The sequence below is a fragment of the Tupaia chinensis genome, unplaced genomic scaffold (genome assembly GCF_000334495.1).
Source record: "Tupaia chinensis unplaced genomic scaffold, TupChi_1.0 Scaffold000527_1, whole genome shotgun sequence".
Classification (NCBI taxonomy): domain Eukaryota; kingdom Metazoa; phylum Chordata; class Mammalia; order Scandentia; family Tupaiidae; genus Tupaia; species Tupaia belangeri.
This window is the reverse complement of record NW_006160040.1, coordinates 5,009,408-5,025,970: the sequence shown is the minus strand read 5'-3', so window position 1 is coordinate 5,025,970 and position 16,563 is coordinate 5,009,408. Positions and strand designations below refer to the sequence as shown.

Below are 16,563 nucleotides of genomic sequence, written 5' to 3'. Positions count from 1 at the left end.
ACGGCCCCTCCGCTCCCCGCTCGACCGGCCCCGTGTCTTTGGGGGTTGGGACTCGGGGGTGTCCGCGCTGCGTGCCGTCTGCCACCAGCCTGGCCTTTCCACGCCACCCGTCCAATGCGGCTTACGTTATTATTTTATTGCATTTCCTCCAAATTCACTTTGCACATGGACGTTTTCTTCGCCTTTTTAAAATTTACCCCTATAGCCGAATTGGCGAATAATGTGTGAGACTGAAGCAGTGCAGTTCTCGTTCTGGTATTTATGTAACCGGAGGAAAGTTAGCGCTAGAAAGAACTTTAGAGATGGTTGATTGCAGTCCTTAAATTGAGATGGAAAACAGACCCTGAGTGGTGACATGGGTATTGGACATTTACCCGGCGAGGTAACAATATAACAGGACCGAGAACGCAAATCTTAAGTTTTTAAATAGACTTTTTTAAACATGGTAATTGGGGGCAAACAGGGGGCGTGGTGGTTAGGGCTCTGGATTCCCATGCGGCTGGTGGAAATTCAAATCCCAGACCTGGCAGCTTACTTTCTGTTTCTCCATCTCTTTGTCTCTCTCTCTGGTGAGCGCTCGTGCCCCATTGCAAAATTTAAAAAATAATAAGGTTAAAATTAAGTTATTCTTTTTTTAAAAAAGTGGTAATTGTAAAATTCAGTTAATCATGTGCAATAAATAGTAGGTTCATGTGGTCTGGGATATTAAAACAGTGCTCTCTTGTTTTTAAACATTGCTTATTTCAGATTTAAGACTTCTTGGTTTCTAAGAAAATGGCAGAAACATCACCAGAGCCTTCCCTACAGCTTTCTGTACACTCAGACACTCACAGTGACACGGTCCTGGCCAGTTTGGAAGATCAGAGGAAGAAAGGCTTCCTCTGTGACATTACTTTAATCGTGGAGAATGTGCATTTCCGTGCCCACAAAGCTTTACTAGCTGCCAGTAGCGAGTACTTCTCAATGATGTTTGCAGAAGAGGGGGAGATCGGCCAGTCTATTTACATGCTCGAGGGCATGGTTGCAGACACCTTTGGTATCTTGCTGGAGTTTATCTACACAGGTTATCTCCATGCCAGTGAGAAAAGTACAGAACAGATCCTCGCTACTGCTCAGTTCTTAAAAGTCTATGACCTAGTAAAGGCTTTCACAGACTTTCAACATACTCATAATTCCCCAAAGCCTGTGACTTTGAACACTGCTGGTGCTCCAGTGGTGGTTATTTCTAATAAAAAAAATGATCCTCCAAAGAGGAAACGGGGAAGACCAAGAAAAGTCAACAGTATGCAGGAGCGGAAGTCAGAACTGGCTGCAGAGGAAGAAATACAATTAAGAGTGAACAATTCAGTTCAGAATAGACAGAATTTTGTATTTAAAGAAGGAGACAATGATGTTCTGAATGAACACATTCCAGTCAAAGAAAAGGAAGAAACTGAGCCTGCTTGTGAGCCAGGTAGAGTGGAGGAAATGCCAGCTGAAAAAGATGAGAACCAGGATCCCAAGACCCAGGATGGGCAAGACAGCCAGAGTCGGTACAGCAAGCGGAGGATTCGGAGATCTGTCAAACTTAAAGATTACAAACTTGTTGGGGATGAAGAAGACCAGGGTTCAGCTAAGAGGATTTGTGGAAGGAGAAAGCGCCCTGCTGGTCCTGAGGCCCGTTGTAAAGACTGTGGCAAAGTTTTTAAATACAATCACTTTTTAGCAATCCATCAAAGGAGCCACACAGGTAATTACACTTTCACAGCTTTGTATGGTGTGTTTTTGAATTTGTAGTACAAATGAAAATATTATAATAGCTTTCATTTATCACAAAGCTTCTATGTTGGGCATGGTTACGCCCGCCCTATGGCACAAAGCTTCTATGTGATGAGTATTGTAATACAGCCTTTTACACTTGAGTGCATTTAATTCTTACAATAGTCCTGTGAGGTTGTCAATACCAAAACATCAAAATGGAGTTAAAGTCCAAGATTATTTTGACGCAAAAAAAATTGAAATGTATGCATAGATTTTTCCTAATATGCATCTCCTTGAACTTTTTGAAGACCCTCATTTGTTATCTCCATTGTACAAATGAAGAAACCCAACTCTTTCAGAGCTTAATAACAACCTGGCTTACCCATTTATTGATAGCTTAGCTATGAACCCAGGTAGCCTAATTCTAAAACTCCTCTTAGTTGGTTCAAGGCTTTACTTCCAGTTGTCAAGCTCTAGGTGTCCAATTTGCTTTGCATTTTGATTCTTGAATAGTCTTCATCTTGACTATAGATATGCTGTTGCTATGTCTGTGTGGACAGCTTTCTGATTCAGCCATCTAGCTGTAATTGCTTTCTCCTTTTTGGTCCCTTTAGCCCAGTACTGGCCAGTAGGCCCTTCCATAATGACGAGTGTTCTAAATACATACTGCCCAGTGTGAGGGACAGTAGCCACATGTGGAATTTTTCTTCATTGCCAGAGGGTACGTGTGCTAGTCATAGTTGTGGGAGGGACAACTCCAAAGAGGCACAATCACACCACAACCCTTTCTCTGCCATTTCTTTATACCGTTGGGATTTGGAGCGTGCAAGCGTGTGTGCCCGGCATGTTTTTTTCCAAGCCGCCAGGGTTGAGACCTCAGTCGGCTGTGTAAGACTTGCTCCCTTAGCCACTGTGCTACAAGGTCAGCTCTACGTGTGGATTTTGAGCACTTGAATTGTGTCAGTGTAACCAAGAAACTGGTGTTGTTTTGTTTTTAGATTTTTGCTATAGGGCACTTGTGTTCCAGTGGGAGAGAGAGAGAGGGAAAGTGAGAAATCACCTCCCAGGAGGAATGACCATGCTGCTCTCCCTTGTCCTCCATTCTCCTCTCAAGACTTCAAATCATAAATTAAACCATCTTATAAGCCTGGAATTGCCTGTATTTTGTTACTGTTGTAATAGGTTCTATTTTATTTATTTATTTATTTTAAGGTTTTCACTAGAAGGCACGTGAACTTGCTGGAGAGCCACTGAGAAAGACTAAGAGGGAAAGTGAGAAATCACACCCCCCATGGCTACCTATAATCCATTCTCCTCTCAGGATTTTGGACTCACATGCAGCCGCACCAGTTTCAGGACTTGAACTGCAGTTGGCCGTGTGAGGGTCAAGTGCCTTAACCACTATACCACGTGCTGGCCCCATAGTTTTTAATCTTATAATAAATTATATATTTTTTTAATCAGAAATACATATATGCATAGTTTAAAGAATGAAATCATTCCTTTTTTTTATTATTAAGTTTTTACCACAGGGCGCGTGTACTCACTTGAAAGATTCAGTGAGAGGAAAAGTGAGAAATCGCCCCCCCCAGGGGACATGACTACACCACAGTCCCTTCTCCTGGGATTTTGGGCGCGCACACACACACACACACACACACACACACACACACAGCAGGCATGATTTTCAAGCTCCAGATCTAGGGTTTGAACCATGTGCGAGTCCAGTGCCTTAAATACCACAACACCTGCTGGTCCCAATACATTTTTTTCTTAACAATTCATGTAGAATAATGTAATTCTTGGGGCCAACAGGTGGTGAAGTGGTTAAGACACTGGACTCCCACATGACCAGCCGTGGTTTGAATCCCAGACCTCACAGCTTGAAAATCACACTGGCCACATGTGCATACATTCCCAAAATCCCAGGAGGAGAATAGAGGAGAAGGGATTGTGGCATGGCCATCCCCCAGGGCTGATTTCTCACTTTCTTTCCTACTGCCTATCTCTGTGTGTCTAGCAGTGCACAAACCCTCTAGCAAACTTAAACAAAAAAAAAAAAAAGAGAGAGAGAGAGAATAGGTTCAAAAAGTTGAACATCCAGAATTTCATTGCTGATGTGTCTCCCTTTCTTTGACCTTTCAGATGTGTGCCTTTTAAGAGCAGACTCTCTTACCATTTTAATTTGGGAGGGAACAAAAAGATGGGCAGATTCTTGCTTACACCATGCTTCTGGGGCTCTTATTCCAGGGGAGCGACCTTTCAAGTGCAATGAGTGTGGAAAAGACTTTGCCCAGAAGCACTCCCTACAGGTCCACACCAGGATGCACACAGGCCAGCGGCCATACACCTGTACCGTGTGCAGCAAGGCTTTGACCACCAAGCACTCGCTGCTGGAGCACATGAGCCTGCATTCAGGTAGCCTGGCAGGCACCAGAGGGCCAAATGCCACCAGATTTTCAGTCCCAGGGTGGGTGCTAGTGGGATGTAAATGGTTTTTTCTTAGCTTGATATCACTTCCCACATGGTGTCATTGGAAGACAAGATTATCCATCTGTTACAATGCAGTTTACAGTTTCTATACAGCACTGAACCTTAATCTACGGCTTGTAAACTGGCTGCTGGGTATTCAGTATGCAAACATGTTTTATGTAACCTCCACACTGTAGAATTATTTTTACTTCATTAATGTCCTTTTAAATTTTTTTTAATGTTTTACTTATTTCTTCCATGAGAGACAGAGCATCCCCATCAGAGTCTTAAAGTAGCAGTCACCCCTAGCTTCAGCCAGCCCTAATTATGGATGCCTGTTGTACTCAAAGAAGTCTCTGGAGATGAATCTGGGACCTTCTGACCCCCTCGAATTATTTTACTTTGAAACCTTTAGGGGAAACTTGAATTATCATTTATAGAAAATGGGGACCTGGGTCTACTGTGGTTGGGCAATTTAATTATAATTTTTTGCATGCTTTAGTGTTTTTGTTTGTTCATTGCTGTAGGCTATGTCCACTTGCCTGAGAGAGAGAGAATGAAAGTTAGAAAACACTCCCTAGGACTATGACCATCCCTTCCTCATTCTCTTGGGATTTGGAGTATGCATGCACACCCACCTGAGTGATTCTTCAAGCTGCCTGGTTGGGGACTCGAACCACACAGTCGCCATGTGGGATTCAGATACCTTAACCTCCATGCCACCTGTTGGCCCCAGTGTTTTTTGTTTGTTTGTTTGACAGGACAGAAGTCTTTTACCTGTGATCAGTGTGGAAAATATTTTAGCCAGAGAAGACAACTAAAGAGCCATTATCGAATCCATACAGGTACAGTAACGCGAAAGGAAATTTGGGTTGGTGGGAAAGAAATTAAACTGCAACTCGTTTATGTAACATTAGGTTCTTATTATAGAAGATGAGTGAGTAGGAAAAAGAGTTACTATTTTTTTCTATTTTGAGAGATTTTTGCTATAGGGTATGTGTGCTCACCAGAGAGATGGAGATGGAGAGAGTGAGAAATGACCCCCCGAGAGAGGATGGCCATGCTGCAATCCTTTCTCCACCATTTTCTCGGGATTTTGGACACACCTGCACACATGCCCAGTGTGAGTTTCAAGCCACCAGGTCCAGGACTGGAACCATGGTGAGCCATGTGGGAGTCCAGTGCCTTAACTACCACCCCACCTGCTGGTCCCAAGGGAAAAGAGTTTTAAAAAAACAGAATCACCCCTACTTGCCTAAAGGGGTCCCAGTTGATTGGTTGTTATGGTGCCTGGGCAGAGAAATCACCACCATGCGGGTATGTATCTGGACTTTCTCCCATCTGGCTCTGTCCATTGTCTTTGTTGTTTATTTTCCTTTCCCGGGCTAATTGATAAGAAACAAACATGGGATTGAGAGCATCAGGAGAGATCAGTTGGCTGCAGTCATACCAATACTTTGAGATTATTATATTCTTGAGGATTAGAAGTATCCCAGCTCTCTTGGGGAAACAAAGAGTTGAGGCGCAGAGACAAATATTAATCTTACCAAATTAAGACAAAAAGTTTTGTTGTTTTATTAAAATACCATATTTAAAGTGATTATTTTTCAGGGAAGTGCTTTAACACAAATCACAGAAGAAATGCAGGGAGAGCATATATACACTGACACTTTTTTTATTATTGCGACAAGGCCACTCATTACCGGAATGTAATCACTGCCATCGCAAATTCATGGATGTGTCTCAGCTAAAGAAACACCTACGAACGCACACAGGTAAAATTCCATCTTGTCTGTCTTACCTCTGGTATATTTGATGCTTTCGGGAAAATGAATGAGTACTCAGAGTCTCTTCTTGAGCCTATATAAGAAATATTTATTGGAAATTGAGTGGATATTTTAGAAGCAGAGCATTTAAAAGCCAAATGTGGAATGCTATTAGCACTGTTCTATGGGGAAATCATCTCTGTTTGTAGGCTAGCAAAATGGATACCACTTACTAAGTACTGTTCACACATGAAAATTCATTCAGTATCACAAAACAGAACCCAGCTGTGGTGGTGCCTGCTGTAGATACTGTCTTTAGTAGACTGGGGGCATGTGGAAAACCTGGGTTCCATTCCTAGCCCAACCTAAAGGCCAGGTGTGGTGGCATATACCTGTAATCTCAGTGACTTGGGAAGGCTGAGGCTGGAGGGTCATAAGCTCGAGGCTGGCCTAAACTATTGGATTGTTGGAAAAGTCATGAGTCATTTTTCCATAGAAAAATACGTCATGGGGACCAACGGTTGACATATGGTTGTGTCACTGGTCTCCCATGTAGCCAAACATGGTTTCAGTCCTGGACCAGGTAGCTTGGACTCAGGCCGGGCGCGTGTGCATGCATGCCCAAGATCCCAAGAGGAGAATGGAGGAGAAGGGATTGTGGCGTGAATCACCCCATCCTCCCAGGGGGTGATTTCTCACTTTCTATCTCTCTGCTGTCTCTGTCTTTCTGGCGAGCACATATGCCCTATAGAAAAAAACTCTCCCAAGAAAAAGAAAAGAAAAAAAGGTGGGGGCGGGGGGGAATCTCAAAGTCACAAAACAGTCTGAGTCTGGGACTCCCTCTTTCTTTTCACCAGAGGGTGCACATGCTCACCAGAGAGAAAAGGGGGGAGAGAAAGAGAAAGCACCTCCAGTGCAGCACAGTTGTATCTCTGTCCCTTTCTTCCATTTCTCCATCACATCAGGATTTGGGACATGCACACACAAGCACTTGGCCAGTGGGGCCAGGATTCAAACCGCAGCCAGCCATGTTGAATGCAACTTTCTGCGTGCAGCACTTAACCTCTGTGTTATGGGGCCAGCCCTGGTTCTTTGTTGTACTCTGAGTTTACTTCAGCATTAAAGATTATCAAGATAATTTTTTTTTCTTTTTTTGGAGAGGTTTTCACTATAGGGCACGTGCGCTCGCCAGACAGAGACATAGAGACAGAAAGCGAGAAATCACCCCCCAGGGGGGATGGTCACGCCACAATCCCTTCTCCTCCATTCTCCTCTCGGGATCTTGGGCACGCACGCACACGCGCCCGGCGTGAGTTTTAAGCCACCGGGTCCGGGACGCAAACCGCGGTCAACTACATGGGAGTTCAGCGACATAGCCATTACGCTAACTGCTGGTTCCCTATCAGGATAATTTTTAAGGAAAGGAAGCAACTGTAAAACATATAAAGGTAGCATAGACACTGAGATTTTCTTTTACTTTCTCTCCCCTTAAGCACTACCACCTCCAGAAAAAAATCAGCTTCTAGGATAAAAGGCAGGGTTCATTGGTGCAGGTCAGTATTTTCCATTTAAGAACATTATGTTTAAAGCAGCTGGATCCCACATGGTTGACCACAGTTCAAGTCCCAGACCTGGTGTCTTGGGAGACACACTGAGCATATGCATATTCAGAATTCCAAAAGTAGGGAGAAATGGAGGAGAAAGGGATTGCAGCCTGACCATCCCCTATGGGGTCACCTCATAGTGGGTGATTTTTCATTCACTCTCCACCCCTCCTACCACCACCAATCTCTCCTAACTACGCACTACAGTGCCCTTTAGCAAAAAACGCAGAAGTGTAGGGCCTAGTGGCTATATGAGCTGGATCCCATATGGCCAACCACAGTTCACATCCTGGCCCTGGTGGCTTGAAAAATGTGCCAGGTGCACGTGCTTGGGTGGCTAAAATTCCACTAGGATAGAGAAATAGAGGGAAAGGGAGGGTGCCTAAAATCCCAGTGGGGTAGAGAAATGGAGAAGGGATTGCAATGTGACCATGTCCCACTAGGGAGTACTTTCCAGCAAGCACACATAGTCTCTGACAAAAAAAAAATAATAATATTTAAGACCAGAAAAGTAAAAATAGGGGCCTTTTACATCTTTTGGTAAGGAGCGTATATTAAAAAATAAGCCCATTTGATTTTCCAGGAAAACTTTCAGGCCAGCAGGTAATATTCTGGTTAAGACATAGATCCCACATGGCTGGCTGTGCTGTTGGAATCCTGGATCTGGTGACACGTGTGTGCGTGTGCCCAAAATCCCAAGAGGAGAATAAAAGGAAAAAGGACTGTGGTGTGACCAACCCCCTAGGTGGCAATTTCTTACTTTCCTTCTCTCAATGGCGAGTGTGTGCACCCTAAAAGCTAAAGGAAAAAAACGTAGGGGCTGGCAGGTGGTGTAGTGGTTAAGGGCTCCCACATGGCTGACTGCAGTTCGAGTCCTGGACCTGGCAACCTGGTGGCTTGCTTTCTCTCCTCCCCACCTCCCCACTTTCTGGTCAAATTAAAATAAGCAAATAAGTAAAGTTAAATAATTATTTAAAAGAAGAAAAAAAAAAAACTGTCTAAGCTAGCTTTGTGGTGTAGCAGTAACACACTGCTTAAGAGAAACCAGATCTCAGGACCAGCAGGTGGTGTGTTGATTGCTGGACTCCCACCACATGGCTGACTATAGTTTGACTCCCGGACTCGGTGGCTTGAAACTTAACACTGGACATGTGTGCATGAATGCCCACTATCCCAGGAGGAGAGTGGAAGAGAAGGGATTGTGGCCATTTTCCTGGAGGATAATCTCTCACTTTCCTTGTCTCTGGTGCATACATGCACATACCCTATTGTAAAAACCTAAAAATAAAAGAGAGAAGCCTGATCCTACATGGTAGCCATGGTTTGAATTCTGGCCCAATGGGCTGAAACTCTGGATACACATGGGTGATCAAGAGCCAAGGGGCTGAAAGAATGGAGGAAGGAGGTCACAGTGCAACCAGACCCTGTTTATCTGGCTCACCACTCTCTCTCTCTCATGTGCACACATACATACTTCATTATGAGTGAACAAAAAATAACTTTTCATGGTAGTTTGATTATATAATGATTCTGTGAAATTGTGCCCTAAGATTACATATCAAATTAGTAGTGCTTTAGACATTCTTTTTTTTTTTCTTTTGCAAGAGGGTGTGCTGGGTGGGAGAAAGAGACACCTCCCAATGGGGAGTAGTCACATCACAATTCTTTCTTCTCAATTGATCTGTCCTGTCAGGATTTGGGATATTCATACAAGTGCCCAATATGTTTTCTAAGTCTCTGGGATTAGTACTAAAGTCAGTCCTGTGGGATCCAGCTCCCTATATTCTAGCATTTAATTCCTATACTCCAGGGCTGGCCCAAGACCTTGTTTTTTTATTTTATTTTATTTTTTTGAGAGAGATATTTTGCTCTTGGGTGTATGTGCTCAACAGGGAGAAACAGAAAGCAAAATATTACTCCCTGGAGGAATGGCCATGCTGCAACCCATTTTCCGCCATTCTCTTCTTGGGATGTTGGGCACACACACCTGGTGTGAGTTTAAGCCTTTGGGTCTGGGACTTGAACCACAGTAAACTACATGGGAGTCCAGCGATGTAACCGTTAAACCATCTGCTAATCCCGAATACCCTGTTTTTTAGATACAAGTTATTTTCTTTTTTCATTTTTTGCCACAGGGTGTATATGCTTACCAGGGAGAGACAGAGGGGGAAAGTGAGAAATCACTCCCCACCCAGGTGTGGGGTTGGGGGTAGGCCACACCACAATTCCTTCTCCATTTTTCTCTTTGGATTTTGGGCCCTCATGCAAATGGGCCCAGCATGATTTTCAAGCCACCAGGTAGGGACTTGCACCACAGTTGGCCATGTGGAATTCCAGCACCATAAGCACTGTGCCACCTACTGGCTCCAAGAAAGTTTTTCTTCTTAAAGTCAGTAAGTATCAGACTTTAAGTTTATGAAATTGGTTTCTATACCATCTTTCTGCAGACGTTATCATTAATATGTGCTGTGAGATCCAGTTACCAGTTGTTACCAGTTACCAGGCCTGCAATTAACCAAGTACTGGGCCTGTCATAGGCCTTGAAGACACAGCAGTAGGAAGGGCAGAGGCCCCTATCAAGAGCCCAGTATTCCATCAGGGCAGATAGAGAGCCACTGAGTATGTAACATCTAAGGTGAAAGCAGTGCCGTGGAGAAGTAAATCACAGGGTAAGGGGATGAAGTGTGTGATGGAAACTGCTCTTTATGTGGGGCCAGCTCTGGGAACGCCCCACAGATCATGTGGCATCTTGGATGGAGATGAGAGTGGGGTGGGGAGCAGGCCAGCCATCCAGGATATCCAGGAGACAGCCTCCAAGGCAGGAGTCAGCATGTGTACAGTGGGAATGTCAGAACTGGTCCTGTCATTCCAGAACAGTGCAAGGAGGCAGGAGTGATTGAGGCTGAGCAGGGGTGGTGGGAATAAGGGATAGTAGTGGAGTGAATGTCAGAGACAGCTTGAGTCTGTGCAGTCAGGGAGAGTTACCTCAGTTACCTACACACCTCACCTACCTAAAAATAAAAGCCCCTGGTCTGAACATCACAAATTATTATTGGATCAACCAGAAATAGAACTTGGGCATTGGCATTTTTGTTGTATTATTTTTTAGGGAGATTTTTGCTATAGGGTGTGTGCACTCAACAGAGAGACAGAAGGCGAAAAATCATCCGGGGAGTAGTCCCTTCTCCTCCATTCTTCTCTTGGGATTTTGTGCACACACACACATACACACCCAATGTGTTTTAAGACTCCGAATCCAGGATGCAAACCATGGTCAGCCATGTGGGAATCCAGCAATGTAACCATTACACCATCTGCTGGTTCCAGAATTGGCATTTTAAAAAATACCCCATAGTGGGAACCAGCAGTTAGCGTAATGGCTATGTCGCTGGACTCCCACGTAGTCGACCGCGGTTCACGTCCTGGACCCGGTGGCTTAAAACTCACGCCGGGCGCGTGTGCGTGCGTGCCCAAGATCCCAAGAGGAGAATGGAGAAGGGATTGCGGCGTGACCATCTCCCCTGGGGAGTGATTTCTCGCTTTCTGTCTCTATGTCTCTCTCTGTCTGTCTGGCGAGCGTACGCGCCCTACAGTGAAAATCTCTCCAAAAAAAAAAAAAATACCCCATGGTGATTCCAGTCTGCACTCACAACAGACTTGGGATTTCATTCTGAGATGACTTTACTGAGAGAAGTGACAAGGCTTGACTTAGAACTTTAATAGGATCACTGCAGCTGCCATGTAGAATGGGGTGGGGTGAGGCAAGACTGGAACCCTAAGACCCACTAGGAGGCTGTCATAATTAGGGGTTGCAGTTCAGAGCAGTAGAAGTGGCAAGTGCCCCATTTTCAGATATATTCTGAGGAAGAGTCAGTGTTTCTCTCATGATTGGATGTGGGAGGTCAAAGAAAAGAGGCAAAAGCAGCTGGAAGGAGGGAAAATGGGAAGAGTAGGAGGAGCACATAGAGAATTCGATTTTGGTGTGGAGGAGGCATCAGATATTTGAGTTGGAGTTCAGAGGAGAACTGCAGGCAGAACTGTGTGTACGCATGGCTACATGTATGCCCATAAATGGTACAGGGAGCTGTGAGGGACTGAACTGGGTAGAGAGCTGAGGTGGCTTGGTCATGTGGAGCAGTGCCAGCAAGGAGACGTTTCACCTCGGCTTTGTCTCCTGAGTGTGAGGGGGAGTGAGGCTTCTGGTCTTTGTGAGCACAAACGGGCCTTGAAGCAGGGATGTTCTCCCCTCTCATCCCAGTGAGCCCTTCTCAGCCTGTCTCCTCTGAGGAGATGGGGAAGAGGAAAGTGGAAAACGTGATGGATAAAAGACAGGGTTCTATAAAGTAATCAGCGTGACTTAGAAGTTGAGCCAGGCCCATAGTATAGCTGTTAAGCACTCTGCAGTGGAAGCCAGATACTACATGGCCAACTAGGGTTCAAATCCTGCCCCTAGAGCTTTGAAAAATATGCCAGGTATTCATGCATTTGTCCAGGATCCTTACAGGATAGAGAATTGGAGGAAAAAGGATTTGCCAAGTAACCAGCCCTCATTGAGGCATGCTTTCTCTCCCCTTCTCTCACCCCATGCATGTACCCTCTAGTATTTATAAATAAATAAATGAATGAATGAATGAATGAATGAGTGAATGAATGAATGAATGAATGAATGAATAAGGGCTGGCATGTTGGTTAAGGTTCTGGACTTACACATGACTGACTGTGGTTAAGTCCTAGACCCAGTGGCCCGAAAATTACAACTAATAAATATATAACTAACTAAATAAATGTAAAAAAAAAATTAAAACAGAATACACTTTTTAAAAAAATCAACAATAGGGCCAGCAGATGGCATAGTGGTTATGTTGCTGGACTCCCACATGGCCAGCTGTGCTTTGGTCCCAGATCCAATGGCTTGAAACACATGCCAGACACGTGTGCATGTGTGCCCAGGATCCCAGGAGAAGAAGGGATTGTGGTGTGACCATTCCCCCGAGTGGTGATACCTCACTTTCCCTCTCACTGATGCTGTCTCTCTCTTCAGCAAACACACAAGTCCTAGGGCAAAAACTTCAAAAAAAAAAAAAAAATCCAACAATTCCTTAAGGCCAATAAATGTCCATTTTGTGCACACACCCTACCCCCAAGGAAAAAAAAAAAAAGAAATTGATCTCATCAGACATTTGGAGCTCTTCAAAAGCAGAGACTATGTCCCATTTGTCCCTAGCACAGCAAATAGGCTTGATGTTTGTGTTGAAAGGCGTGGAAGTATGTAGTGATTTTTGTGGTATAAATCTTCTCTGATAAAGCACATGGGAGCAGAGACATGGGAGTGAAGTGAGTAAGCCACTCTGACAGACACCCTGAGGAGATGGAGATCGGGGTTGAGAAGTAGGGATAGGAGGTACAGATTTGTGATCCCTCATAGGTCAAGGACTTTGGCTTTTATCTCTAGGTGCAGAGTCATTACAGCATTTCCAGGCAAAGAGCAAAATCATCTGACTGGATTGAGTCTCACTCTAGTTGCACTGAGACCGTTGGTGGACGGCAGGAAAGCAGGGCACATTAAGCCATGATCCAGCCAGACGGGAGTGGATGGGAGGAAGTAAGAAGTGCTCAGATCCTGGATATGTTGAGAAGCAGACAGAAATGTGGATAACCCCTAGAATCCCCCAGATAACCTTGGAGGTTGTCAAGCAGTAGGCAGGAAAGCTCAGTGGGGAATGCAAGAGTTGACACAGTATGTTCCTTTGTTTTCTTTTCATAAAAACTTAACTTCCCATTTTAGTATTCGAGTTTTTAAGGGAAGAACTGTACCTTATGCTTCCCTTGTATCCTTCTGGCACTTAGCACGAGTGTCTAGGTACAGAGGAGATGCTTGGTTAGTGCTACATTCATTCATGCTTACAAAGAGCGGGTGGTTTTTGGTTTCTGTTTTATGTTGAATGCATATTTCTAAACGCTTTCCTTTTTTTTAGGTGAGAAGCCATTTACTTGTGAAATCTGTGGCAAATCTTTCACGGCAAAGAGTTCTCTTCAGACTCACATCAGAATCCATCGGTAAAGTTTTGCAGATATCTCGGATTCAAACCTCATTTAGTTTTGGTGTTCATGGGGGTGACATATATTACATACTGAGTCCTTTTCCCCAAATTGTTGACTCTGGTAAAGCTTTCTATGTAGTTTATTTTGTTTTATCTTTTCAATAATGAAATTCATCACTTAAGCAAAATCAGGAGTACAAGTTCTGACTGTAAAGATTTGCATTATTTTATTTCTTTTTTTTTTTTTTAGAGGTTTTCGCTATAGGGCGCGTGCGCTCGCCAGACAGACAGAGAGAGACATAGACACAGAAAGCGAGAAATCACCCCCCAGGGGGGATGGTCATGCCGCAATCCCTTCTCCTCCATTCTCCTCTCGGGATCTTGGGCACGCACACACACGCGCCCGGCGTGAGTTCTAAGCCACCGGGTCCAGGACGCGAACCGCGGTCGACTACGTGGGAATCCAGCGACACAGCCATTACGCTAACTGCTGGTTCCCCATTATTTTATTTCTTGAATTTTAATTTTGGACTAGGGGTTAGTCCAAAGCTTAAATCTTCAATCAAAAATAAATATTAGGACCAGCAGTTAGCATAATGGCTATTTCGCTGGACTCCCATGTAATCGACTGCGGTTCGAGTCCCGGACCCAGTAGCTTAAAACTCATGCCAGGTGCGTGTGCATGCGTGCCCAAGATCCTGAGAGGAGAATGGAGGAGACAGGATTGTGGTGTGGCCATCCCCCCTGGGAGGGGATTTCTCGCTTTCTGTCTGTTTGTCTGTCTCTGCCTATCTGGCAAGCACACGCGCCCTATAGTGAAAACCTCTCAAAAAAAAATTAATATTTTCTGGATAAATGTTTTCATTCACACAGGCTACTCACAGGTAGGATTTAAGAGTTCTCTTAACTTCATCACAAATAATTAAGGGTTATTCAATGTTTAATTTTTTTAGTTGGCTATAGGGCATATGCTCACTGGAGAAAGAGCAGTAGAGAGAGAGGAAAAGTGAGAAATTCCCTCCAAAGGGAGATAGCCACACTGTAATCCATTCTCCTCTTAGCACTTTGGGCATGCATGCACATGCACCTGGTGTGTTTTTCAAGCTGCTGGGTCCAGGACTCAAATCATTCAGCCAGCCATGCGGGAGCCAGCCTTCTTAATCTCCAGGCCCCCTGCTCGCCCCAAATTTTGAATATTGACATTAAGCATATCTTCTTATTTGGCCATTGGAGTCTAAAAATGGCTGTGAGGACTAAAAGCAAAAAACTACGTGTAGTAAGCAGACATTTACTTTCTTATCTGAAGTCCATACTATGGAATCATAAAATTTTATTACCTCTAGCCCAACCCCACCTACCACTTTTCTTAAGCACCACTCCCACCCTTTTATATATATTTTTAGATTAGAAATTGAAGCTCAAGTGGGACTTGCTCCACATCCTTAAGTTAATAGGCCAACCCATGACTTATGACTCACAGTCTAGTTCATTTTCCTCTATTCTTGACCGCTTCACTCGAAATAATCAGGAAGTAGTAGATATGCATTTCTGTTTTTTAAATAAATGTTTATTTTCTTGTAGAGGAGAAAAGCCGTACTCCTGTGGCATATGTGGCAAATCCTTCTCTGACTCTAGTGCCAAGAGGAGACACTGCATTCTGCACACAGGCAAAAAGCCTTTCTTCTGCCCAGAGTGTAACTTACAATTTGCCCGCTTAGACAACTTGAAGGCTCACTTGAAAATCCATAGCAAAGAGAAACACACGGCAGATGCTAGCTGTGTGTCCAGCAGTAGTAATACTGAAGAGGTCCGAAATATTCTTCAGCTACAGCCATATCAGCTCTCTGCCTCAGGAGAGCAGGAAATTCAGCTTCTTGTAACCGATTCTGTTCATAACATCAATTTCATGCCCGGTCCTAGCCAGGGGATCAGCATTGTCACTGCAGAGAGTTCCCAGAACATGACTGCAGACCAGGCTGCCAACCTCAGCCTGCAGCCAGAGCACCTGCAGAATTTGCTTCTTTCAGCCCAGCAGGAACAAACAGAACACAGTCAGAGCCTCAATATGATTGAAAGCCAGATGGAGCCCTCGCAGACAGAGCCTGTGCACGTAATCACACTGTCCAAGGAAACGCTGGCACATCTTCACACCCATCAAGAACAAACAGAGGAGCTCCGCTTAGCAGCAAGTGCTTCCGGCCCGGCTCAGCACCTGCAGCTGACACAGGAACCTGGGCCACCGCCTCCCAGTCACCACATGCCGGAGCCCACACTGCTTGGCCAGGAGCAGAGCTGACCCATAAACACATTTGACTGGTGCCTTGGGCTCTTCTCCATGAGCCAGCTTACAAGTAGATTGTAAGTGCTTGAAGTCAGGCTCTCAGAATATCGATTTCCTGGTCCTTACAGAAGATGTGATAGCTAGATGCTTTTATGTTCTCTTTCTAGTCAGCAAGATGTGTGTGTGCATATCATGTCTTACCTATAGTACTGCTTTGGATGGCCATTCAGTATTGATGAATGCTTTTCATTTTCATCTGCTATTATATCTTAAAGACTGGGGGAATTTTTCTTTGGGGGCATTGATTTAGACTTTACTGAAAGTATTAAATGTTCACAGCCATAGGTTATGGTCTTGCTCTCACCTTTCCAGTTTTATTTTGTATTTTCTAGAACAAAGGAAGTCATTCATTGGTGGAACAGGATAAAGCAGTTAGTTCTACTTCCTTTTCTTAGGCATCACAGTTGCCACTATAAGACAAGTCAGGACTCAATAGCACAGATCAGGGAGGAAATTAGTCCTTTTTATAGCTTCTAATCTGCCAAGAATAACTATTCCAAACATCAGTCTTTGTGCAATACAGTGGACTCGTTATGTGTAAGGTAGATTCAAACTCATATAAACCGAATGTCCATTTTTCACACAAATTTATAAAACAA

The 16,563-nt window shown here is 44.2% G+C and overlaps 1 protein-coding gene across 10 annotated transcripts; it reads left to right on the top strand.

Annotated features, from left to right (window-relative positions):
- Positions 1-661: 661 nt before the first annotated feature.
- Positions 662-16,563, top strand: ZBTB24 (zinc finger and BTB domain containing 24). Of its 10 annotated transcripts, XM_006156980.3 has the most exons (6): positions 669-1,729; positions 3,991-4,158; positions 4,974-5,057; positions 5,904-5,987; positions 13,558-13,639; positions 15,205-16,563. In XM_006156980.3, exons 1-6 carry the CDS (start codon positions 775-777, stop codon positions 15,917-15,919), a joined length of 2,088 nt encoding a protein of 695 aa, XP_006157042.1. In that variant the 5' UTR covers positions 669-774; the 3' UTR covers positions 15,920-16,563. The 10 variants fall into 10 exon arrangements, 7 of the variants coding, with proteins under 7 accessions (XP_027630937.1, XP_027630938.1, XP_027630935.1 ...); XR_003550793.1 differs by lacking the exon at positions 15,205-16,563 and having other exon boundaries at positions 664-1,729; positions 5,824-5,987; positions 13,558-13,622; XR_003550794.1 differs by lacking the exons at positions 13,558-13,639; positions 15,205-16,563 and adding an exon at positions 13,035-13,052 and having other exon boundaries at positions 664-1,729; positions 5,824-5,987.